Below are 26,250 nucleotides of genomic sequence, written 5' to 3' on the forward strand. Positions count from 1 at the left end.
ACTGGAAGTCTCAAAACTTTTGGGAAAAATGAAAACCTAGATTCTAACCCTAAATCTTGTGTCCTGACTCAGGACCTACATTGGTACAGATTCAAACAATGCAAACGATCATTCTGGATATCTTGGTCTATCTGAACAAATGGCTTGAAAACAGGGTCTCTGCATGTGAGTTTGGAGGGGGAGTTTAAGCCAGTCATGAAGCTTTGGGTCTCTTTTAGGCAGCTGAAACTGCCAGGGGACACTAGACTCTAAAATATATTTCTTTCAAGCTTGTTCTGAAATGTAGGGCCAAAAAATTGCTGCATTATTGGGAGGAGAACTATAGCATAGTTAAAATGGATGTCTGATCAAAATATTGTTTCTCCTATTAACTGCCCTCTCCAACTACTTTTTTTGCCATGCTTGGGAAATGTGTTCAGTAATGACTCAGAAGAAAGAATAACCACAAATGAATTGCTAAAGCCACTGTAAAAATCACCTGCTGTATATTGCAGCATGAAACTGGAAAAGGGAAAAAGGTTGTGGTTGCTCATTGAATAATTTTGATGAATGGTCTAAGGCTTGTTCATAAGCATTGAGTTGCAAGTACTCGATGTTCCAAATGTAACATTTTAATTGGATATACAGATGACATGTTGAGTTTCACCTTGCTGGCCATAATTCTTCAAATGAAATTCTTGGTGAAGATGCCCGAGACAGCGTACTCTCAGTTCAGTGGAAGTGCATGGTTTAACTTGTTTCACAGGGTGTAATATTCATAGAAGGTGAGTAATACAATACTGAGAACACAAAGTGAGTTTCTTTTTAAGGGAATGAAATTCACTGCATCTTTTTGGCAATGACTGTCTGCATGTACTTAAATGGGTGATGCAGGGCTCTAATGCTTTTAAATGATATGAGATCCTCTGATAAAAGACATAAGACTGCAGCTTATTTATTGTGATGAGACAGGAGTTAATAAGATTACTCCTACTCTTCAGTTACTTTTTCATCTTTTGCAGCCAAATGCTGGGATTTTTGTTAGCAGGCAAAAGGAGGTCAGCTCATTTAAAGTGTGTTGATGCTAGAAATAAACATTTTTTTCTCTCAAGTGGAACTCTGAAACCTAGGCTCGGTTGCCCAACTGCCAAAACTCTGGTCTTTAAACCAGAACTACTTTAGCACTGGAATGCTGCATCTCTACACTAACCACTTACATAAATTAAAAAGAAAAGGAAAAAAAAAACAGCTTTAAAAAATAGAGAAGAAAAAGAAGTGTAACATAAACCTGCAATAACTGTGGTCTTTGGCAGAAGGGTTGTTCAGAAATGTGGTAACTGTATCTGAAAAGCACTGCTCAAGCAAGAATTTGTGGTGGTGAATAAAAACATAGTTCCAGTACTGTGTTGTGCAAGCTGCTGTACAACTGCATAGGAAGCGCTGCGCTGGGGTGGTTGTCACAAACCTTTCTGACTAGATGTATTTTGTGTGTGTGTAGTATCTGCTTTGTTGTTGAGCAAACTCTTATGGTAAAAGTAGCTAATTTGAGGAAAAGTTTGGGTTTGTTTTTTTGGTTGTTTTTTTTTTTTTTAAAAAAAAAAACACACAAAAAAACACCAAAAAACTTGCAGAGGGAAAGAGTTAAAGCCATCTGCCTGAAAGCATTGTGTAAAACATACACACAATGTTGGGGAAATAAGCCAATTATGTGTGCTTCACAGGAGGTGGGGGACTGACCTTTGTGTATAATTAGTTCTTTTATTTAAAGCAAAGATTTTGAATAGAATAACTAATTAGCTGTCATAAATGGCAAATTGAAGATTTTGGCCAGATTCCTTGGGGAGTGTGGGAGGACATCCCTCCTCCCACCCTGTACTGTACGCTCTGGCTCTCCTCATTAGGGTTGTTTTTAGTTCTCTGCAGTGGTAATGAGGAGTGCAGTGGCAGCACTTCTCAGAGCCCCCTCTAACAAGGCATGAAATGCAGGTGGAGGAGAACCGCCTTCAGCTCCTGCCGCTTTCACTCAGCACATGTGGGTGTAGAGGAGGGCTTGGGGGGGGAGGCCAAGCGGGGGAAGTTGGAGGGGGGTCTGAAAAGTCCTGGTGATATCACTTGTGTTTTATGCTCTGGACTTGACTGTATAAAATACAGGCAAGCTGCAAAGCCTTGAGGCATATATCATTAGCTGGTAGTCCCACATTACTCTTTCAGACCAATTAACCTTTAGAGTTGCATTAAAGAAATTAGGTGGTGAACTTCCATGCTTTCAGAGGGGACCCGTAGCTCTCTTGCAGACCAGAGCACTGTGGAGCCATACACCATAGGACCATTGCAGATAACTGTTATTTAAAAGGTCTACCATTTATAAAAAGTTCCCAGGCTGTCTTGGAAACAAGGCTTTATGAACAGTGCCCTTAGAAGAACGGCAGCTGATTGCCATGTGAATAGAAATATCACCAAAATGGTTTAGAAAAATTTAGAGGTGTACTTAGTGGACACTTGTGTTATAAAGCCAGCTGAATAATTTTACAGAAAGACCCCGACTGAGAAGATACGGGCTGATTAAAGCTTGTTTGTCTGACTGTGAATAGAGGTAAAGTTTAGATTACTCACTACAATAACAACCTCTTTAGACACAGCCATAAATTTCAGTATGTCCAGAGGTGGTGTCTGTAATTTTTTAATGTGCATTGGAGCTCCGAGCACTCAGAACAGGTTTTGTTTTGTATTTACCAGCAGCAAGTCTATTAAGTTGTAAAGGGCAAAGAAGGGAGTGTAGGTAGCCAAAAATAGAAAAGCTTCATCTACTGTTTCTCAGAAAAGATAGCCATTGGATGGCTAGCAACAGGAGAGAAGAGAGCAACTTGATGGTACTTTCAGAATTTGGTAATCAAGCCAGCATGCCCTTTGTAGTCACATATATAAACAGGTGAGTGTCCAGATGTTAATTTTTCTACTTCTGCAACAGTACTTCTCATTTTCCAATCCTTGCCCAGAAGAGCACACGTGGAGTTTGTCAGAGGTGAGCCCTTGGTTTCTTGGCAGCCCTGGTTAGACGCCGTGTGCCCCTGATCAAATCAAACTAGCTATCTTGGCAGTTTTGGGTAAGTACTGGGGGAAAATCTACATAGAGAAATGAAGCAGCATCACAGCCTTGCAGCAGGGAAACTTCCAAAAAGAAAAAGCGGCTCTCCAGGTGGTTTCTGCCTGCAAAGCCCAGTCTGCTTGGGGTGAGCTGGAAGGGAGGGAGGCAGGAGGAGGGAAGTGGGGTCTGGTGTTGGCTGTGCCCTCTCTCCGCAAGCCTCCAACAGCGAAAGGGGTTAAGCTTAGACGCTGCTCTCTTGTTGCTTGGAAATGACATGGCAAGCATTTGAGGAACCCTTGCTGATCAAGTTTGGCAGTTTTTGAAATTTTGTTTCACGCCTTGCCTGCTGTGTCAACTCACCAGCTAATTGCAGCTGCAACTTTCTGTAGTGGCGCGTGTGCTGTGTGCAGACCGCTTGGTTGGGTTGTCGGAGGGAAGCCTCACAGACCAAAATGTAATTTCAAAACACTGAACCTGACCAGCAGAGGCTGACCTTGCTCGTTATTATCTGAGTGGGAATAGCAGCTTTGAACATCATATGATCTCTGAAATGGTACCTTTTTTCATTAGAAAGCCCCCTGCTGAACACTGACCAAATACATAGCTTTTTTTCCTTGCTTAAGGTACTGTTTAAAAATATATATATGTTCCTTCGCTAGTTATTAGAAGAAAATCAAAGTGTTACGTGCCCCTTATTCGCAGAAGCCTCCCGTAAGACAATGGTGTGCTTGCAGTAGCAGGGAGCCGAGATGGCTGCGGTGAGTGAGGGCCGCCAGGGCCACGGATGGAACAAGAACCGCCACCGCAGCCAGCCGGGCCTGCCTGCCACCTCAGGAGACCCTCCTAACCTGCCAGCCTGCCCTCCCTGATCAAACCAGCCTCTTCTAATGGTCTGGCCAGGGTTTCATCCCTGTGCCGCTGCCCTTGCGCTGGGCCATGCCTGTGTTACAGCGTCCCCCTCGCTCCAGGCGACCCCCCGGCTGTAACTCTGGAAGGGCACTGCTTTCAAAGGGGCTTGAGAGCCTCGGGAGGTCCTGGCTGGCTGAAGGTTGGTATTTCTGAACTGCAAAGATGATCTCAAGCCTCAGCTGTGCAGCAGTTCTCTAGTGAGGGAGTTGAAGGGGCTCTGGTTATCTCGGATCTGCATTTTGAAATCTGCATCACCTCCTGATGCAGGCTCCTCAAGTGACCTAGACAAACCTTGCAGAAGGATTTTGTGATGACCCCCCTTGCGAGAAATCTTCTGCCCCTAGGGCTACGCAGCTCACATTTAGAAAGCCTGTTTTGGGGGGGTGGGTAATAACTCACTGGTGTCTAGGTTTCCTACCTTAAAATATTATTTGCACATCTAGGTCTTAGTTTTCATAGGTGTGAACTCTTTTCTTTTATCACTGGTACTGACCTTACACACTTTGCAAATGCAAATTCATATGTGCGCTCTTCTCTGCCTCAGAATAAGGCGATGTGCTGTCTTCTTGGCACGGAGTTGGAGGGAACGTGGGACAAAGGCTTTTAAATTTTCTGAAAAAGAAGTTATTTGAAAAGTAAAGCTTCTCTTTGCTCCAATTTACTCGGGGTGGGGGGGCGGGGTGAAGAAGAAAAAAAGAAAAAAACCTGTGTCCAGGACCACAGGGCTGCTTCCCTCATTCTTGTAAGAAACTCTCACCAGGCGCATAGGACTTCTGCCGTCCGCTGCGGTATATCACGCTTCTGACACTTCCCTGTCTTTTCCCTCTTTCCAAACGTGTGGGTGTTTCTCTGTGGCTGTGTACATAAAATTTCTCTCAGGAGCCTTAGGGATTGTGTACGTGGCAGTCAAACACAGATTGAAGTTTTCACTTAATTATTGCATATTTGTCACCGGCGTCAAAAGTTTGCTTGTATCGACTTTGCAAGCGGGTTTCGGGTGTGCTGCAGCCGAGGGCAGGGGGGCTTTTTAATCCTAAAGAGTTTGTGAATGTTACTTGACCTGTCTCTGTGCTGCTGAGACCACTTTGATAACAAATGGATCAATACCTCGCTGTTTGTGTAGAGGTGTCTTAAGTGCTATTGTCGTCTGCTTGCAGCTCTGACAAAGCAATTATTGCCGTAGGAGTGGTGGGTTTTACACGTGCTGACCATTAGCCACTGTCAGATCACCCCGGCTTTTAAGGAAAGCAGCAAATGTCACTTATTACAGTGGCACTAACTTGGTCCTCTGTGGTTAAGGGACTGTTAATAATTCCATTATCAAGCTGCTACTTTCTGGGACATCTGGCACTTCCTACAGAACCGGTGGCTTAACTTTTCTGTAAGAGTATATAACCAGTGACACCTGCTACTGTCACCAGAGTGTCCCCTCTTGTCTCCTCTGCATTGGTTAAGCCCACGGTGTGCTCGTTACAGGCCCAGCATTGTCATTTTTAGTGATTGACACTAGTAAAAATAAAAATCAGTAGCAAAGTCAAATGAAGGCTCTAGAGAAAATGGGATTCTGGCATCTCAGTGAGTCCACTTCTTCTTTCATCATCTCCTGTCCCCTTCCTCCCCCACAGCACAGCCCTTTGTTTTTCCACCTTGCCTTTTGATTCCATAAAACCGCCTCCCACCTCTCTCTCAAACCGAGAAGGGTGGCAGGTCTCACACCATGTCAGTGCCCACCACGGGAGGCACTGGCTGCTTGGAGAAGAGGAAGAAGCTGGAGACAGCACTGTGAGGAAGGTGGCCACAGCAAGCCTCCCCCAGCCGAGTGACCTGAGCCTGCTGTCACCCCCTCATACCCAGCTAGCTCATGCTTGCTTTGCAGTCCCTGCAGGGGTTTCTAGGGAGGAGAGGGCTCCTGGCTGTTCAGTACCTTCCCCAGCGGTACAAGAAGAGGCCAGCTTTGCTGTGCTTAAGGAACATGGCCTCACCAGTGGCAAAGAGACATCGGCTGGGTTATTCTCAGCAGCCCTCAAGGGCTTTTGAATAACTTTTATTTTAGAGCAGCCCCTGGGCTGCTTTAGCTTTCACTAAGGCCTCTGTGACCAGCGGGGTTCACAAGAGAGGAGAAACAGCGGCATACCACATCCTTCCATACCCACTCCTCTCCTTTCCCCATCCAGCTTGATCCAGCCACCATGTCGGACTAGGGGTATGTACAGTGGTGGCCCTTCTGTTCTGCATAATTGCCTGAGGCAGGTAATTAACAACACAAGGGTGCTGGTAATGAAGGAAAAAGCAAATGTTGAAATTGCAGCCGGTTTATTGTGGTGCAAGATGTTAATTAAAAAAAGGCTGGTGCTTTGTGTCAGTCCTACCCTTAGGAAAAAAGGGCTGCGTTGCTGCAAGTGTCGCGCTCCCGCTTAACCAGCAACAGCAAATGAAGTTTAAATTCCCTGGACTATCAGCTTCTTGCAGTGTGAACTCCTTGCAGTGCAACCAGCCAGCAGTATTCGCTCACAGATCTACCCATAGCTCACAGCGGTACCCCAACCACGGGCAGCCCATTCAGGCTGCTGGGATAACTTCTAAAATGCTTTGTTTGCGTTGCAGGTGTGCCGATGTTATCCGTGCAACCCAAAGGGAAGCAGAAGGGCTGTGCCGGCTGCAACCGGAAGATCAAGGACCGGTACCTGCTGAAGGCTCTGGATAAGTATTGGCATGAAGACTGTCTAAAGTGTGCCTGCTGTGACTGTCGTCTTGGAGAGGTTGGATCAACTCTTTACACAAAAGCAAATCTCATTCTTTGCCGCAGAGATTACCTGAGGTAAATAGAGGAACGTACTGTGGGCTCTTCCCAAAGCCTCTCAGTGTGTTGCCAGCTGTTTGTCATCTTAAACCTCTGCTATGAAAACAAATCCTTGTGCATGGTCAGCCCTGCCCAGACGGGTTTGGAGTTTCTTCCTCTAAGCATGGCATTTTATTTGCACTTGGTGTAGTTTGTAGTCAGGGAGGTGGAATTCTATCTTTAGGTCAAGGGAGGAAGAGGACATTACTTAACTCTTTATTATTATGAACCCACAAGAACAAACAATGCTTGGAAAAAGATTAGGAAAAGACTGTTAATTCTCTTGCATGTCTTTGATGTTATGCTCCTGCATATTGACTGAGACCTGAACAAACCTTTACATTTTCTTTTTCAGTGATAGCTTTTTAGTTAGACTTCTAGAGCTTATATTGAGTAAGGTTCCTCCCAAGGCACTCTTGTCTCTTCCCTAAGTAAACAGAGCAAAACACTCCAAAATTACAGATCAACTTCAAAATTCTTTTCTTCGTGAGTATGTCTGCAGAGACCTTCACTAGCTCTGAGATAGAACTACCCTGACAGTGTGTCTGCAATGCATAACAACACATGGGGGTTTTTGCCTGGTGTCTATGAGAATTCTGTACAAAATACCTTATATAAACACAAATGAGTTTTACTAAGACAGCAGGCCTAATGCAAACGTTCTTATGAGGGTCACACTGCAAAACACTGCATTTTGCTTTGGTTTTCCCCTGGAAGAATGTACTTGATCTCCAGCTAATGTGTTATTTTTCCTAAAGCAAAGCACTGATAGCATTTCCCATGTAACCGCCACCAGCAAACACATCTGAAGCAAAAGAAAAACAACACGCTGTTTTAAGATGGGGAGGTAAAATGCCTCTAACCTCGTGGTGCCAGAGGCTGGCTAGATTAGCCTCAATGACCAGATGCTTCACGTGTTATAATGTAAAACATATCCCTGAAAATCTTTAGTAAATATTTTCTTAGTAAACTTGAACAAAGAAGTTTGTCCTCCTAAAGAAGAGACATTAAGCACTGAGCCAAATAGAAGAAATAAGTCTGTGAGCTGCCACCTTGCTTTTCAGCCAGGCAGGGAACGAGAGCACTCTGCCCACATGGGGATCTTTGTTGCTGTTTGAGCTGAAACTCTCCAGGGCTCACATGAAATGTCTTGGCTGCAGTTCTGCCACACGGGCAGCAGGCGCAGGTCCCCACAGGGAGAGGTGGGATGCATCCCCTAAACGTAAGTGAGGAAAGCTTGGGTAAGGGTGGAACACAGCTGAAGGGAAAAGACAAGTTAAGCAGCCTGTGGAAAGGGTGCAGGAAGGAAAGAGTCAACTATCTTCACTATCACGAAGTATTTTTTGTACCTTGCTATATAAGTCTGAGTATTTACTAATGCCACCATTCACTTGCTGTAGAAGTGTCCTTAATCCTGTCTGTGCTATGCTGAAAAAACCGAGCTCCAGAAGGTTCTCTAACACACAGGTTTCTAACCCCAAATTCGCATTTTGGTTCTTCACTGACCCTCCGCCAGTTCAGCTGTACTCTTTCTGTGTTAGGGACATAATTCTGACGTGCCAATGAAGTATATAACAGCTTTTGATCTTCCTTTGTTCAGAATTGCGTAATTTCTTTCCATCATAGCATCACAATTGGGTCACACAAGGTACTAATCACGAGGACCCCAAAAACCTCTCAGGAGAGCTTCTTCCAGGAATAGTCTTCCTTCCAGAAAGCACAGGCTGCATTAATTTCTGGAGTGTTTCTTTATGCTTTATCTTTTTTATCTTTTCTTCATCTTTATCTTGCTTGTGTCCAGCTTGCCAGGCAATCCAGGTCTCTCCATCAGTCATCCTCCTCCTCATTATTTATCACTTCTCTAGACTTTGTCATTTGTGCACTTGATAAACAGTGTTGTGTGTGTTGGTTTGGGGTTTTTTTACATCTGACCTGAAAGATAGGTGTTCGGCATTATTCTACATGTTACAGAACCCTACTAGAATACTCAGCTGGGCAGTGATTCCCATCTACGTTTGCTTTTCAGACCTATGAGCTACCCCACGTTTTGTCTGTTTAATAAGCACCTCATTGACTTTGGTTTGTTCTAGTTTCATAGCAAAAACTATGTGCAGCATCAAATCGGACACATTAAAGTGCCAAAGGAGAGCAGTACTGATGCTGTTAAACTTAGAAGAACCTTTTTATCACTGCAGTTGTAAAGCATTTATTTCTTTCCTTGGTTTATCCTGAGAATGCAGCTTTGAGGTGGAAAAGCTCAATCTGTGCTCTTCTCACGGGCCCCCCAGATGACACAACTTTCTGGGGCATGCAAGAAGCCTGTGCTAGAGATGGGGGAGAAGCCAGGACTTGCAGACCCCAGGAAACAGCCCGCGTCCCGTCTTTGAGAAAAGAGGGCACTTCATGACATGAAATGTGGAAGGCAACATCTGGGGCTAGTGTTTGACTGCGTCCATGCGGCTTCTGTCACAGCAGCAGTTAAACATGGTCTCCGAAACAACGTTGTTCTGTGCCTGAAGGGGGTCTCGTAGCCCCCCTGCCTCCATTTGTTGGGTTAGAATAATTCCCAGCCCACCAAGAGGGGAGTCTGTTGCTCTTTGTGCAGCTTGGTTGAATTGTGGAGGGAAGGCTCATGTGGCCTTTACTTTAAATATTTTTCTCCTGTCTGAATTTGGTCCGTTATAATAGCTTGGACCATGAGAAATATTTCTTTCTTGGTTTTTGTTGGGAAGAATATGATTGTCATGTCCCAGGAAATCATACCTGGGAGGCTTAGGTAGGAAGGAATAACATTAATTCTGTAACGCTGCTGTTAACTAGTGTTCAGCTGTTCGGCCAGCTTTGCAGGTATGAGGTTTTGTATTCTTGCTAATGAATAAATTTAGGTTTATACTATTTTTGGGGGGGTTCTGCTGAACTCCTGGGTTCTGTTCTCCCTGATGTTAAGGAACGCTTTTAGTGTCCTAGGATAGGAATAAGGGCATTGCTATGCAGTCCCAAATTTTATGGAAGTATAAAGTAATTTTTTTTACTTTAAAACATCTTCTGTTGCCTTCTACACATAGCATTTATTTCACTCTCAATTTTAACTGTTAGTTCTATTAATAGAAGAAAAGAAGGTTGCCATCACCACCTTTTCTACTATCTGTTCGCTCCTGGCAATTTGAATTTTTTCTTCTTGGAGAATTACCCATTCCCATCATTATACAATTTCTTCCCTTTTATAGTTTTAGAGCTTCTATCCACACCCTTTTTTTCCTCATTAAACATCTCACAGTATTTGTTCTACTAGTCAAATTTCATCAGAATTTGTTCCTAAAAATAAGTTTTCATATTTCACACTGTGCTCACACCATAAAGGGAGTAAGTAATTTATCTGGAGGATGGTCAAAGGAATTTATTGTTGGCCGCTTCTTCTGTATGCCTTTGAATAAGAACAGGGTGAATATTGCACTGATATTTAGCAGGTCAACCATTATGTGAAAAATTAAAAGCTAGACTGATTCTGCACCCGTAAATATAAATATATGAATCTTTTATATCTGAAGTCCAAAAGGGATATTGCTGTGTAGTGACTAGGAGAAAAAAAAAAAAAAGTGTTTCATAATCTCTTTATAGACCAGCGTTGCTTCCAATTTGCCTGTGAGCTGATGGTGTCGTTTGGGAACACGTGCTTCACTGCCCCGCGAGGCGTGCTGTCCCCTCTGCTCGCTGGGGCTGCCCCGGCTGCAGGGACCCCACCGCCACTGCCCCACGCCAGGCCCCCTTGCCTCGGCGCTGCGGAGGCAGCAATGTATAGGTGCTTCCCTATAGGCAGCAGGGGCTCCTGGGATATTTGGGGCAGCTTCGAAGTTCAGCTGAAGCGGCAGTTAAACCGCAGGTCTGGAACCCTGCTGGTGCCACCCCTCCTGCGGGCGGGTGTCGCGGGGCTGCAGACCCCGCAGGGATCGGGGGGCAGGGGCGAGCTTGTGGCCATTGGCATGGGACAGGAGCGTGGGCGCTGCCATCCCAGCGTTGCTTCGGAGCCGGCTCCATGCGAGTGTGCTGGTCCTCCGTGGGTTTTTAGAAGAAATCTTTCAAGTGCGTTTCAGAAGCTGCTAGCGGAGCGTAGCCTGCTCGTTCGTTTCAAAAGATAAACTGTCGTCATTGCTTGTGAAGGAACATTTGTTAACCTTCACATTTCATAAAACACTTTCTTGCTCATTTTTTAATCATGAAAGATGAAATTTGATCTCGAGTTGTTATCCTTGCGGTATCACCTCAGTCTCCAGCTGTGTCTAGATGTATCTTTCAATACATTTGGTCTGAGCAAATAGATTTACCGTTTGTTTCATAATCACGGTTGCAGCGCTCCAACCTCTAATTATTTTTGATAAGCAAATGCTATTGAAGAAACTGCTTCTGGGACAGAGAAGCTTAGCCCGCAGCCCGTCTGGCTTCTCGCAGCCCCCCCCCAGCACTGTGTTTGTTCCTGGGCGTAATTAAACATTCACCAGGCTCCAGTTCACAGGGACGGTTTGGGTGTTGCATCAGGATTTCCTGGGAGGAACTGACAACTTAAATTTCACTGTGAAGTGCTGATGAAGAACGTGATTTTTCCTTTTTACTCAGCATGGTGCCCTCACACAAGCAAAGGCGAGTCAGGCTCACTTTAACAGGAGCTGAACTGTTGCTTCTGCATGTTTGATATGCTGGTGTTGGGAAAGTTTTTCATCATTTAAACTGATCAGGGCCTTAATTAGACTCCAAAGAAAGCTTGAAACCTGCATTAAAAAATTATGGCAAATCAGTAACGGAGAAGGGCTTTCCAGCAAGCCCTGATACTTGTCTCAGTGGATTTCATGGAAATTCTTTTCACCCCTCTTCCTACGCGGTTTGGCCAGGGCTGCAACCTCAGCACGGCGTCAGCGCTGCAACCCGAGCGTGATGCCAGTGCCTCTGGCAGGTGGAGCAGCCCCGTGCACCCCGTCCAAGGGGCAGAGAGGTCCCAGCAGGACTGCCATCCCCTGGCACTGGCACCCCTCAGCACCGTTAGTATCCACCCTCGGCAGCTCCTGGTATATATATATATAGAGAGAGAGAGAGAGACGGCACAAGTCAGCTGCCCAGTACTGGGGTTTCCAGTTGTTGGATACTGGTTTTTGCTCTGCTCTGAATGCCCCAGCGGGTTCATTCTGTTAGTGAATCACTTTGGGAGCCCTTTAGATGGAGTGCTCTGTATCTGGCAAACGTGCAGGGTTTCATTTTGTTATGGGATATGAAAAGTGATCTTGCCCAAACGCAGGTGCCCTGCTCTCTGGCACGGGAGGATGCAGGCAAATACCTTCCTTCTGGTGGGTTCCCCAAGTTGGGAGCGAAGGCCCCAAGCCAAGCCATTAAACCACAGCTGGATGTGTAGCAGAAGTCCTCAGGAACTGCAAAGTGCATGCTGCAACTAGCAGAATTTAAGTTCATCTGCCAGAGACACCACCAATACTCTGAATGCAGTCTGCAGAAGCTGCAGCCCCTGTGCAGCAGCAAGGATAGTCTTTGGAATTGTTTTTCCACTAGAGGAATGTAGCGTGCGTGCACCGAGAGCGTGCCCTGCCTGCTTTTCAAGGGCCACTTTCAGCATAGGGAGGAGAGGTATAAATGCAGTGTGGCTGAACAAATGGTATCTGCTCAGGGTCTAAAATTGTTGCCAAATTGAAGTGCTGTTCCTGCATTGCAAGAGGGAGCGTCTTGCATGCTGTGTAGGATACCCTCACTTGTACACTTGGTATCTATACAGATTAAGGAGGATTAATTAGGCTCAAAATACAATGTGTCTTGGCTACATTGCTGTGCTTTGTGACATTAAAGCACAGATTTTTTTTCTTTGTAGTAGCTGGTCCAGGAGTTTCTCACAGCCCATGCCTTTCAGGATAAACAAGCAATGCTTGGTTTGTTCATTTGCTTCCCTCCCCCCCTTTCTTTTTTTTTTTTCTTTTTGCCTTCTCCACTACCTCCCAGTGTGGAGGAAAGCTTACGGGGAGTAGTTCTGCCTGGCTGTGGTACAGCAGCATGCCTCTATCACTTTCAACCTTGCAGTTTTCTGACTTGTTTTTAACCTGCCCTAAGAGGACATGGTGGCACGTGTGTTCGTTCAGCAGCGCCAGCCGAGATGGGTTAAGGTCAGCGGCTTCGGTTACACTGTAAGAAAGGCTGGGGCAGCGAAGAGGACTTGGACCTCCACCTGCTGAGAGTCCCAGCCCCGCTGTATCTGCTGAAAACACGGAGGGAGAGACCAAAGGAGTAAAAATAAGTGAAGGTTCAGATGCGTTCTTCAACTGAAAACACAACCCCTTGAGCAACCTTGAAGTTTATGCCCAGTGATCGCTGATACATAGTGCAGTCACTTGGCCAGAGGGCTTTTTTTGTACCGCGCTGGTGTTCAGCTCCTCCTGCTATGTTATCCATGAATGCCGAACCCTTTGGCATGCAAGATATAAATTCTTTGGGATTGAACTTGAAGTCTTCATGAGAGGACAGCTTGACCAAGTTCATTAGTATCAAAATGCATATAATTTCCTTCAGCTGACATGACTTCCCACTGCAGCACTGGCAACGGTGTCCTGGATGGGAGGGTGCACCAGCTAATACGTATTTATATTTACCGTGCTGAGACGCCTATTGCTAAGGTTTTCTCTGAATATTACACGAAGGCTGATTACAGGGAAGTCGAGAACCTCGAGTCTGAATTTGCTTTTAAGCTTATTCTTTTTATTTTTTTTTAAGTGATGTTCAGGCCTTTCCTGCAATTATTGGCATATTCAGTGCTTTGGTCAAATCAGACTTGTAGCTCAGCATATTTCTAATATCCGCAGATAGGAAAAATACTGATTGCAAGCTGTTAAGAGTCCTTACTGGATGACTAGTTGTTGATTTGTTTCAAATGCTAGGGGCAAAACCTTCTCATGACGAGTGTCAGGTACGTAAAGCAAATATTGTTCTACAGCAGGTCCTGATGAAGCTAGGATATAATAGCCAGCAGGCATATAGGGAGGCTGTATGGGAAAACCTATGTCACCTCCTAGCTGGAGAGGATATGAGCCCGGGGTTCGGTAGCTCTTCAAAAACTATATTCAGATAATCTGGGTATAAAAATATACAGAGAAATATGTAGCTGTACACGATATCTACAAACGTAGATATTTATCTGTAGATAAGCAGTCCTCTTTCAACTCACAATTCTTACCTTTCAGGGTTGATAAAGCCTCTTGTTTTGGGGAATTATCAGTCTCAACTCAGCTGTTTAATTTTGAACTTGTCTTGTTTAAAAAAAAAATCCAGTTGATGCTTGCAAGCTATCCTTTCTGTACCACTCATAATTTGTAACTGCCTGTCCTGGTTCCTCTTTTTTGTCTCCTGGGAGGTCAACAGCTCAAAAATTTTCACTCTTTCTGTGGAAAGAAGATTTTCTCCCTATTTCTGGATCATAAACTGCTAGCTAGCCAGACACCAGGCTAGGGAGAGGAGAACAACTGGGGACTCTTTCCTTGTAGGCAATGACTAAAACAGATTGTTGTTTCTCGTGGTGACAGAAATAGGCAATCAGGTTCTCAGTTTAGCCATCCTGCACATTTTGGTCAGAAAGGAAAAATCTGTTAAAAGGTGCTAAACTTAATGTGTTCATATGAGCAGCATCTTACTGTTTTGCCTACAGTAAGGACCCTTGACCATTCTTTTTTCCCCCCAAACCTGCAGGGTGCTGTGACTTTACTACAGTTTGAATTAACTTCAGGTGTATTCACGGAGCTGATGAGGTCTAGATCATCATGCAGAAGACTACTCTTTAGCCCAGGCAAGACTACATAAAAAGCATCCTTCAACAGTTGCCTACTGCTTCCAGGAGTGCTCCCTCCTTTTCTCATTAATTCATTTGCATTCACTGCTGCTCCTGTATGCCAATTAGCTTTAATTTTTACTATACACACTGACATCAATGGCCAATGAGAACAGCGCGTAGCAGCGTTTTTAGTGTGCCTATAAACTACAGAAAATTGTCCTTGGACAAACTCCTGCTTTTAGACTGGCTGACAATAGACATGGTTAAGTTCAGGCTAAGAGCCATTAAACATAATTGCTACCACAGGGTAAAAGTTTAATTGTGCTAAATTTTAAATCTGCATAGTCTACGCTTATTTACAAGCTGGCTAGGTCTTCCTGTTACATAAGGGGGGATAAATCTGTACTCTAAAAACTGTTGCCTTTTAACTTCAAAGGGACATGGGGGAAAAAAAAGGGGGTTTTAGAAGCAGCAAAACAACTCCAAACTGGACCCTTTCTGTATTTCCAGCTTCTTTTATGCCTATGGCTGCAAGCTGGTAAGTAGATGCTGAGCATCTTTGATAGATTTTTCTAATTTGCTTCAACTTTGTGTGCGTGAATGTGTGAGAGAGTGTTGCATCTGCTGTGAAGGTGTCTGGGGGACAGAATGCAGATCGGTTTGTTCATGTGGGGTTATTTTAAATTTAACCACAGATGGGGCTTGGGGTGGAAGATTTGCTTCCTGCTCCTTGTCTTCTCTCCCTCCTCCGATAACGTTAAGCTCCCCACCTCAGAAAGTTTCAGCTCAAGTAGCTTCTGGGTAAGTAGGTATCAGAGGTGGCAGGGTTTTTTACAAGCAAACAAAAAAGGCAAAAGCCTGTGTTCATTTTGCTTTTTCTTCCAGCAGATTTAAAAAAAAAAAAAAATAATCATGTTCACTGAGCTACAAGTTACAGGGTATTTTTAGAAGCATGGTGAATATACAGGGCTCTAAATCACTCTCTGAAAAGCAGATTAAAATTAGGAAGTGCTAGAATAAGTGTGAAGTGTTCATCTGTTGGGAAAGGGAGGGTATGGAGGACTGTGAAACTTGATAGAAGAGAAAAAGATTAGCATGCTGCCTAGCTGGAAGCTATGTTTATGTAGACATTAGAAGGCAACACGATTTCAGCTGGACAGAACATAAGCTTCAGATCTTATGCAAACAGTCAAAGCTGTTTAACAATTGGTTTACCCCCAAACCCCCTGAAAGGAGACAGGTGAATACGATGCCAAATACATTTTTCATGTTTCTTAAGCTAACTGTTTAAATAGTTAAGTGAACATCTGTCCAAATTTCCCCATCATTTCCATTTAGAAAAGTCTCCTATTTGAAGGCTGAAGAAAAGCGCCTGCTTAACAATGCAAATGGTGCTGTCTGGGGCCCCTTTATTTTGTTTAATCTAGATTGAGCTTCACACAACTGTGATGCTAATGAATAATGGATATTTTATACTTGTGCATGTAGCAGTGCTGGGCACAGAGCAAATCTAGGATTAACCTCCCAGTTTCCCTGCCGAACGTATTGGACTCATTTTTTGAGTTTGCTGTGACTTGGGTACTCTAAAACCAGATGCCTGGGTTTACCAAACATAGCAAAACCCCAGCGAAAGCTGTCAGGTTTTGCTGTGCCCAAGTGAAGTACCGTAGAAGGGGGCAGCTACACTGGGGGAGAGAGGGAGAGAGGGATGTCTGCGTTAACGGCGTGATTTGCGAGCAGGTGCTGCGTGAGAGCCAGGGCATTTCAGGGTGGAGACCTGTACACTTCTCAGTGCCACATTTTTCCAGTCGGGTCTGCTGGCGTTGGGCAGCCAGGCACCGTGCTCAGCTGCCTCCTCTGCCTGCCTGCACGCAGGAGCAAGCTGGGGGCAGCTTGCAGGCAGAACGGGGCCACCCCATTACTGGTTACGTGGTCCGAGTTTGCCAGTGCAAACCATATAGCTGGGGTTTTGCTCTGCCTTTCAGCCCTCGTGTGATGGAGCCGGAGGGGCAGACGTTTTGGTAGTCCCTTTGCAGTTTTTCTGTCTTGCACAAATGTTTCTGTTTGGTTTGCGTAGTTTAGCTTGCAGGGAAAAGGTAGTGCTGTTTCTTCCTAGGGAGTCTTGGGGTTTTCCAGCCGAGCCTAATGAAAGATCACTGATACCACTCCTAATGAAAAGTAAGGGTAACCTTTTCTGTCTTTGGGAGCATGGCGCTGTGGGAGGGTGGGAGAGCTGTGTGGAGGTTTCTGTAACATTGCTGGGTGTTTTAATTCACAATTACTGGCCAGTAATAATTAGTATTGATTAGCTTGGCAAATTGCAGGTTTAGAAATTGGTTATAGATTTTCCTGATGCTTCTCATCTATGTGGTGGGGAATCAGCCAGAACCAATGGCTTGAAACAAACTGTGAGCCCAAATCCGTCTGCGGGCAGTGACGCGTTGCACGCACAGAGCTAATGGTCAGCAGGAACCGTACGTCTTGAGGCTCGTCGCCCCCAGAATACCGTTTTTATCATCTCCAAAGCAAAGTAACTAACTGTGTGCATATTGACCCCGGTCTTGGGTGAAACTTGGTTTTGTCGTCCTGTTGATTCGAGGCCCAGTTGGTTCCCGTGGCTGTAACGCTGCAGTGGCATGCTGCCCATGGGGTTCACAGGGGTCTGCAGGGGCATCTTGGAGAAGGGGGCTGGGGGAGGGATGCTGCAGCCTTGGTTGAGTCCCCCAGCGGGAGCTGTAACAGCAGCAGACATCTGGGGAGACAGATAGTGAAAGCCAAGATGAAAATGGCAAAGCTTCCAGTGCTGAAGGGCTGTCCTCGAGGAGCGGGGAGCTGAAGTGGAACGGCTGAGCATGCTGTTCGGGCCACGGTGGAAGGGCTTAGCTGGCTCCCGGGAGGGACACGGAGGTGGGAGGAGGGGGGACCAGCCAGGGAGGAGGGCTGGCACTCTGAGATGCCTTGCAAAATGCTGGTGTACTCATTGCAAGAGAAATCGTGCTTTTTAGGTTTAAACAGCAGGTGAGTGAGGTTCTTCCCGAGCTACATTATAACGTTGCCTGCCAGGGTTGGCAAAGTTTGCAGGTCTTCAGCGTCTTGTTGCAAGAGGCTGCCAGCTTATCCCCCCGTTAGGCTGCGGCCAAGCGCGGCTGGGGCGAGCGCACGCAGAGGACGGGCGGCTCTGAGCACCTCCCCTACCACTGCGGAGAGGCAGGTAGCTTTTGACTGAAATTTTGTGAGCCCCAAAATAGTGCTCTAAGTGTTTAATGCTTTTCTCCATTAGACAGCAAATTAGCCCTAGGCTCACAAACCAAATGAAGTTTCTTCTCGACAATCGGAGCCTGCTCACCAGGCAGTTTTATCCCAAGTTCCCGCACACTGGTTGGTCAGCGAAATGGAGACTGCAACTTCTATTTATTGGTGCAATACAGTATTTGATACTGCTAATTACACTTAATTAGTCCTTCCACCATTTAATTAAAATGGCTTCTAATGATTGTGCTTCTTTGGCAGGCTCTTTGGTACCACCGGGAATTGTGCTGCCTGCAGTAAACTGATCCCTGCCTTTGAGATGGTGATGAGGGCCAGAGATAATGTTTACCATTTGGACTGCTTTGCCTGTCAGCTCTGCAACCAGCGGTGAGGACGCAGTTATTATACACACAAACACAAACTAATTTATACCTTTGTCTGCAAAACAGTGGACAGGTTTGTTCCGCGCTACCTGTCTGGGGCTCACAGCCTGCTGGTGTGGCTTGGGCTGGCTTATTAGGCTGACCTGGGGGATGCATGTGAGTACCTGTAGCCCCTTTACTGCAAATCCCCGTGGGGCTGGTGGGAGTTCGAGGGTCGAGGGGGAGCACACAGACTGCAGATCTGGCCACGGTTGTACACAGCACAGCTGCTGCTGAATAAAACAAACTGCTTCAGCGTCCCTTCAGGATCTACCCTCTTTGCAGAACATAGACGATGGAGAATGGACCTCCTCTGGCAAACTGACGTTGTTTTGCTTAAACTGGGTTTCTGACAGGCTCAAAACTGGGAATGGCAAAGAAGAAGGAGAAAGAGGAGGGACAAGAAGGGGAAAAATACTCTAGATAAGCCCTTTCCAACACTAGGAACAAATCCCTTTAGTTGTGTAATTAACAGGGGATCTTGGTGGTGAGATTTTGAGTGGGGCTTGTGTATTTCTGCTGGCTTTTACCCAGAGGAAAATGCACATCAAGGGCTATAATAAAGGGTCCCACACAAAGTTTTCAATGGGGCTACCTGTAGCCAGCTGAGTTTGGGGAGGGCTGTGGAAAACCTTCCCAGCACCCTGTTTGTTGGTCCTTGTTGGCAGAATGGAAGCCCACAGAACCAGACATGATACAATGTCACCTTCTGACACATCCAGCTATCCTTGTCCAAGACAGGCCTGAAAGTGCTTGTTGTTCTCACTGCTGGTATAGTTGGGTAGTAGTGACTGCCCAGGGCTCGAGGGCTGGGGTTCCTGTTCTGGACTTGGGGTTGTGTTTCCCAAAGATGAAACTAGGAGGCAATGCTTCATCCCTTGTGCAGGTGTGAGAGAGATGAAAAAACTCATGGGAAGATGGAGAACCTGATCCTCTAAAAGTCGAGCTAAAAGCCCGACTTAAAGATTCATTGCTTGTCCTAGAACAAGAATCACAGTGAGATCTCTAACGAGCCGTATGTGGCACGTGTGTGAATGCAAAGCCCTGCCATCTTTCCCACTGAACTTACAAGACCATGCGAACTGGGGTCTGGTTCTCCTTCCGTGACCTCTGATGGCAGCTTAGTTCATGGGGATGAATGGGGTTGCGGCTGGTTGGTGCCGGGCTATGGAAGCGGAGAATGGGGCGAGCCATTTGTAGCTTGGGTGGCTTTACTCACTCACATCGTTGAAGGCAGAGACGGTGTTTGTTTGAGGTAGAAAACTCCTATTAATATTGGCGGCATCCACCGGTGCGGTGGCAGTGCCGGGGCGGCAGTGACATCTAGTGGCTCCTGGCCCTGGGCTCCTTTCTGGAAGCCACGCTACATCTTTCAGTTGCCCAGTCTTGTTTTGCCACTCTTGAACATGTTCCTGCAACAGCCGTGATGCCCTCTCAGCAGCGTGGTGACTGTCTGCAGAACTAATGTGTTCTCTCCCCAGGACGGTATCTCTTCACCCAGTGGTCATCGCTGGTTGTTGTGGGGTTTGTCTCCAGGCTCAGGAGCGTTGCAGGGGCTGCCAGGCTCAGCCTCAGGCTCGGCTTTCTGCAGCCTGCTGATGGAGGCCAGGCGGGAGAGGGGTGCTCCGGAGGCCACGCCAGTACTCAGGCTCCAGCACCTGCAATGGCCCTTCTGGCGGAGGCAAGTCCCGGCTCTGGGCTGCACAGGCAGGAGTGTTGGGTTGGCTTTGGAGTCTGTAGGATGAGTATTTGTCATCAAACCCCTACTTTACCCTAGCTTCTCTCCTGGAAAAGCCTAGTGCTGCCCAGTTTTCATTCTCAGGATATTTCTTTTAGATTTCACCCTTTACTACAAAGGATCCAAAGCACCTCTCTCCCCCTCTCCCTTCTGCGATTGCCAACGCTGTTCCTGTTGGCAGCGCGAAGTGAGCCTTGCTCTGCCCTTATAATAACCTCCACGTGCTGTCACTGCCTGGCAGGGAAGCGCAGGTAATCGCCCCCTTGTAGCAGATTCACGCTTTGACACTCAAGGGGGTTGCCCAGTTAGGGACGAGCTGAGTTCTTCTGAAATCTGGGCAGAGTAGGCAGCACAGAGCTACGCGTAGATTGTTATTTTGGGCTGAGATCAGAAGGCTATGAAATGTTATGACTTATCCTCTATAGAGATTTTGGCCCCAAAGGGCAGAATGGAAGTGCTCCTGTAACAGACAGCACTGGAAGCTGAACCGAGACCAGTGAGTTGAAATAACCCGAAAGTCAAAATCGCAGAGGTGGATGCCAAAACTAGCTCTGAATCAGAAACCCCACCTTGTTCTTCAGCTATGAAAAGATTTTATGATGATGACCTTTCTCTAGTTCTCTTCCAGCTTACTTGCCCTTCTATAGCTAGACTCTCTGCAGAGTGTTAAATCCATCAGAGCAAAATCTCTAATACTTTTACCAGTGTGCAGTGTTTTCATTAGCTTCATTCTCCAAAACATCAGGTTTGCAGCAAGTCCCACAATGCCACTCAGCCTACCGTGCTTTAAACTGTTGTAAGGTTGACGCTGCTTGTCATAATACTGAACAAAAGTTGGTCGCTGCTGTAACTGGCGAATAGGTCATGGCTTGCAGGAAATCCAGCTACTTGTGTTGCCGTTGTCTAAAATGTGGTTCTGCTTAGAGGAAAATCACTCTATAGAAACGGCAGGGTAGGTTCAGTGCCTGTTGCCTGCTGCTGCCGGCTGGCGCTCAACTGGCCAGAAGTGACAGACCTGCTCAGAGCATGGGGGCCGGTGGCACGGTCCCACAGCTTGCTCTGAAGATTGCTGCGGGCTGGGATGCTTGAGGCTGGGTCTGAAGTTGCCCTGTTCAATCCTCTGTCCCTAGTGGTGAGGCATCAGCTGAAGAGATCCCAGTTTACTGCTGGATTTGCAGGACTGGCAGGCAGAAAGAAATAGTCGCCTTTCCAGTGAATCCAGCCTTCTCTTTCACAGGGTCTCAGGGTACCCCTGCTCTGCATTTTAGTTCCCACGTGCTCATACACACACATGCCCCAACTCCCCAGTTCTCCAGCGCCTCCTTTGGCTCCTCTAGACCCGAACCAGGTTTGGTGAGAGGCAGCTGTTGAGGATGCTGCTGGCAAGATTAATTTTTGCATTTCTCTTCCTGGAGATTTATATTGTACTTAAGGTAGTGATAAATAGCAAAAAAAAGCAAGCAGCTGTGTCTGTTACTTACAGCGAGTAAACCTGCTGGTGGGAAGGTGGTGTTAAGGAGAGTGTGTGCAGTATAGTTTTTAGCATAAAAGCTGTTAATTTAAATTGAGATTAATTTTTAGCTTTTTAATATACAAAAGAAGGTTGAATTTCAGAACTACTAAAGCATGTGCTACAGAGGGAGGAAGACGGCAGGTCTTGAGTGAAACCATATAAAGCGAGAACCAGCACCCAGTTCTCTCTGTACCAACCTGACAAATTGATCAGTTTATTTGCAGGTGTCTGGTTGGAGAAAACTTGTGCCCATGTTGGACCTCTAAAGGAGCTCTAAAATGATCAGTCCTGTTCTTGTAGCAGAGAATATTTGGTTTTATGGAGATGCTCTACCTGAAGCTGCCAGAGTTAAATCAAATCTAGAAAGCATTTTAGAAAAGGAGTAGGCAATGTCCCTGCCTGAAGCTCTGCCTGGGAGCAGAGGGAACGGGCATTTGGGGTCTGCTAGGTCTCCTGAGGATGGGTTCATCTCTGCTGATCTCCTTTCAAAGCCCAGTGAATATTCATCCTGCCAGAAGCTGGTACCCACCCATTCCTCTTGGTTGAGAGCTGCCTCTCGGCGGTGGCCAGGGTGCCTCTGCTTTCAGGGCCGGGGGCTGAGCTCAGGCTTGGCGCTTGGGGCAGGGGCGCAGCCCCGTGCTCCGGTCTGTGGCTGCCCCGCTAGTGTGATGGGCAAAACCCAACCTCCCAGTTGGGTGGAAAGAGCATTATTTGTTATCTTAAGAAGTCAAGATTAGCTTTGATTCTTGAGCAAGCAGGCACAGCAAAGAAACTATTGGCTGTCAATTCACACCTCTCAGATGTTATATATGGAACTTTTTTGACCTTAATGGTCAAATAAAATTGTTAAATACCACAAGCCTCTCTGTCAACTTCAAGACAAACAGAACAATTTACATGGTATATAGAGAGCAGCGCCCTTCGCTCAATGAAGATAAAGGTTAGGAGTCCAGCCACCAGGAAATTTCTATTTATTGTGTAGCACTGTACACAAGGGGATGAGGAAGGACTTAATAGCCAGTCCTTGCCTGGAAATTAGTGTAAATACTGCCTCACCCGAGGGATCCATGGAAATGCGGATACCAGCAGAAACTTCAAATAGTCTCCGTGTAATATCGCCCGTTTGATTTCCCGGTTGTAGGGCTGACACCTCTCGAACGCAGGGACAAATCCCTTAACGGCTCCCGGCCTCCGCCCGCTGCTGGCGTGGGATGTGCAGGGACCGGGACCGGCTCCATGTGCGGGGTGCTGAGCCCCGCGGTGCTGGGCAAAGGGAGGGCAAAACCCCCGCGCGTGTGCAGGGAAGGGCAGTGGGGGAGAAGCACCAGGGCTTTCCCCAGGTCCCACCCACCGGCAGAGCTGGAAATCAAACTGGTCCCCGGAGCTGCCTTCAGACCCCAGCAGCCCCCTTCCTGCTCTAAGTTCTGTTCATATTTACACCCATGAATTCTTTTTATCTTCCAGATTCTGTGTGGGAGACAAATTTTTCCTGAAGAACAACATGATCTTGTGTCAGATGGACTATGAGGAAGGGCAGCTGAATGGGAGCTTCGAGTCCCAGGTTCAATAACAAACCCTGCTTCGCTGAAGCACTGTGGGATGGGCGCTCGGCCGCGTGAGCAGCGGGGGTGCCTGTCAGCTTGCCTGCAATATTTTTTTAATTCTTGGTCCAGAGAGGACTATATACATTGTAGTACTTTCCCCCCCAACACAAAGCAGTTACAATTTTAGATGTACAGTTGTGCCTGCTTAGCTGAGCACTGCATTGCCTGTATGTTTGTGAGTTTTTGGGGTCTGGGGGAGGGCTCTGTACAGTCTGTTTTCTGTATATAAACTGGAACATTTATTTTATGAAAAATGTAATGCAATTTTATTACTGGTGTGAATTAAAAATTATGAATGTTTCCTGGTCATCTTTAGTTGTGGTTTGTTCCCCACGTGGTTAAAGCCTGTGTTTCCTGTGCTTGATGTTGAGCAGACTAGTAGAAATACATGCACAGATCCCTGGAAACCGCATGGATAAAAGCAGAGGCAGGAGTTCACACACACACACAAACAGGGGGAAGAAATGCTGCTGCAGAGTTAGACCTCTCCGCTTGAACCGTGCAGAGACTTGCATCCAAAAACCTGCTGTGCTGTACAATGGGAGGGACTGAGCCGTGAGCGGGTGGTGGCTGGGAACCCTCGGTGGCTGGCTGGGTCCCACCAAGGCCACCGTGCGACTGGGTTGCTGGCTGGGAGGCATCCGGCTTTTCACCTCTGTGCGTTTAGACAGAGCTCTGCCATGGCCAGGGTGCTTGTTGGCCGGTGATGTGGTGTCCCCAGTCTGGGCTGCGAGGAACCAGCTCCCCCCAGCCCTGCCAGCGGGTGCCAGGCGTTGATCAGAATACTAATTGCACAGCTTCCATAGGCAGTGGGGCTTTCCTGTGGGCATCGCTTGTCCAGGTCTGAGCCGATGTCAGGGTTCAAATGTGACTGGCTGCGGCTGCAGCATCCCTTTTCACAGCCTTTTTTTGCTTACTCAGTGCCAGGTGCTTTGACCTCCCACGTAATAAAGTGATCGGATTTGAAGCATCTCCCTTAGAAAAGCTCCGAACTGTGTTCGTGCTGTGATGCTTTGTGCGGGGATTTTCAAGGTTATGCAATTCACATGCAACCCACTGGACTGTACCAAACACACTTCTTTGTATGGCGAGTGTCACTTTAATACAGTGCACCAGTAGCTGTAAAGGATGGCTGCAATTCTATTTATTTTGTCATCTTGCTTTTTCTTAGATTCCCACACACACACCTTTCCTCTGATAGACACTGAGTACTTTTTTTTCTGACGTGACTTAATCGGTTACTGGTCCTGGGTCGCGCATGTGTTCTCTGAACTGCAGGCACCGTAGTGCAGTGCATCTTGATGCTGCTCTGCCTGTTGCATGAAACGCTTTTATGTACATCTGTGTTGAATAATGGCTAAACAGAAGCCAACCATCACTAGACACTTGGTACGCTTCAAAATGTTACCTGTCATCTGAAGCTACCTCAGGCACGTGGATTGATTAAGTGATTTTTCTTCGTAAACCGACTTTATAGGTTGGGAGATCCATTATAAAGTATGTGGCCCCGTCCTCTTTCATTCCCATAAAAATGGTATTGCAATTAAAAAGCCACCTATAGCTGCCTATGGATAGATATGTGGCGGTTTAATTGCTATTCCATTTTAGTGCCTTTTGCGGTTGGGGGGAGGGGGGGTGTCTTTTAAGAAACTGTAGAGTTGATGCTCTGTTTATAGAGGCTATTGCAATGGAAGGAGCAGCTTGTTGCCCAAACGTTTTGATTCCTTGCTTTGAAATGTGCTGCCAGAGGGTCGCTGCCTCTGCCTGTGCCCCAGGGTGGTGGGTGATGGCTCCCCCCTGCCTGTAATTCAACACAGAACTGGCAGTGCATGGCTGTTGTCCCATGGTGAGGATGGGAGCAGTAAAACCCAACCAAAACCAAAACCCCGCTCCAAACAAGCTGGGTGGGGGGTGTTATTCAGATTTAATTCAGATTCTTAGGAGAGTTTTGGTACCGGTTTAGAAATTAAGTCCTTTGGGAAATGCTACTTATACCTTCTAGAAAGCATTTTTTTTCTTGGCTTAGGTGGTCTCCTTACTTTAGAAGGAAAGGAGGAGGAAAGAGTAACTTTTCGGTGCTACTTGGCTAATGCCAGCTAATGGCTCCACAGCTGCCAGATCTCCCGTACGTGCTTGGGAAAGCCACAGAAATGTCACCCCGGAGAGGAGCATGCTGGAGGAGGGGGTTGCTTGTGCGGGAAACCCCACTGTGCCATTGGATGAATAATGGCACTCGTCTGGTGTGAGCCGTGTCAGGGTCCCTTGGGGGACCTCTGGGGAGACGGGTGCATTGGTGGGGGGGTTTGGGGCTGTGGCAACACATCAGGTAGAGTCAGCAAACCCAGCAGAGTGATGGAGCAGAAGATAGCTCAGGAACTCGGAGGTAAAAACTGGTGATGGACTGGTACATGGGACAAAATGACCAGGAAGTGGAAACAGCTATGGTCAGGTCTGTCCTGGGCGGCTGCCACCTGCGTGGTGCAGCAGCGTGCCGCTTGGGTGCCAGCAGCTCCTCGGTATGCTCAGGTCAGCGGAGCTCTCCCGCGGGGCTGCTCACACCTTGCCAGAGCACCCTTCTGCCCGGGGCAGGCGGGGGGGTTAGCTGCACCCCCGGCCATGACTTGCATGCGATGGAGCCTTGTTGCCTCCCTGCACTTGCCCTTGCTGTGAAACACAGGCCGCGCTCTCCCGCTGGCGTGCCGGGGCTGCACGTCTGATGGGCAGCCCTCTTGGTTTGTCACTGGGGCTGTAGATCCGATTCCTGCCACCTAACGAGGAATTTCACAACCCTGTTTCAGGCAAAAGCCCCGGCTGGCAGCTGGGAGGGTGGGAGGAAAGCCGGGGGCAGGATACGGCTTCTTGCTGTTGAATAGGATGCAGCAAATACCCAGTTGTCTTATATTTTAAAAAAATAAATGACAAGGGAGAAATTGTGCAGCATCAGTATCCCTCTTTTCTGTGTCTGCACAGCGGACAAGGCCCACCTGCTACAGTCCATGGCCCAGAGAGCGTTGGAAGTGGGATTTCTTTAAAAATAAAAATCCCAGGAGGGCTATGCAATCATGATTTTTTTGTCTGAACGCTGCAAATTTGCTTAATAGAAAC

At 46.8% G+C, this 26,250-nt stretch overlaps 1 protein-coding gene across 8 annotated transcripts in view; it reads left to right on the forward strand.

The window, feature by feature from the left end:
• LMO1 (LIM domain only 1) overlaps positions 1–23,451 on the forward strand; it is a 75,536-nt gene extending 52,085 nt beyond the window's left edge. For all 8 annotated transcript variants that reach the window (XM_056354945.1, XM_056354946.1, XM_056354947.1 and 5 more), the window contains 3 exons: positions 6,578–6,791; positions 18,130–18,255; positions 23,006–23,451. In XM_056354945.1, coding sequence (XP_056210920.1) covers positions 6,586–6,791; positions 18,130–18,255; positions 23,006–23,111 — 438 coding nt within the window. In that variant the 5' untranslated portion in view covers positions 6,578–6,585 and the 3' untranslated portion in view covers positions 23,112–23,451. The remainder of the gene's footprint in view (positions 1–6,577; positions 6,792–18,129; positions 18,256–23,005) is intronic.
• The last annotated feature ends 2,799 nt before the right edge of the window (positions 23,452–26,250 follow it).

The sequence above is a fragment of the Falco biarmicus genome, chromosome 10, assembly GCF_023638135.1.
Source record: "Falco biarmicus isolate bFalBia1 chromosome 10, bFalBia1.pri, whole genome shotgun sequence".
In the NCBI taxonomy this organism is placed as follows: Eukaryota; Metazoa; Chordata; class Aves; order Falconiformes; family Falconidae; genus Falco; species Falco biarmicus.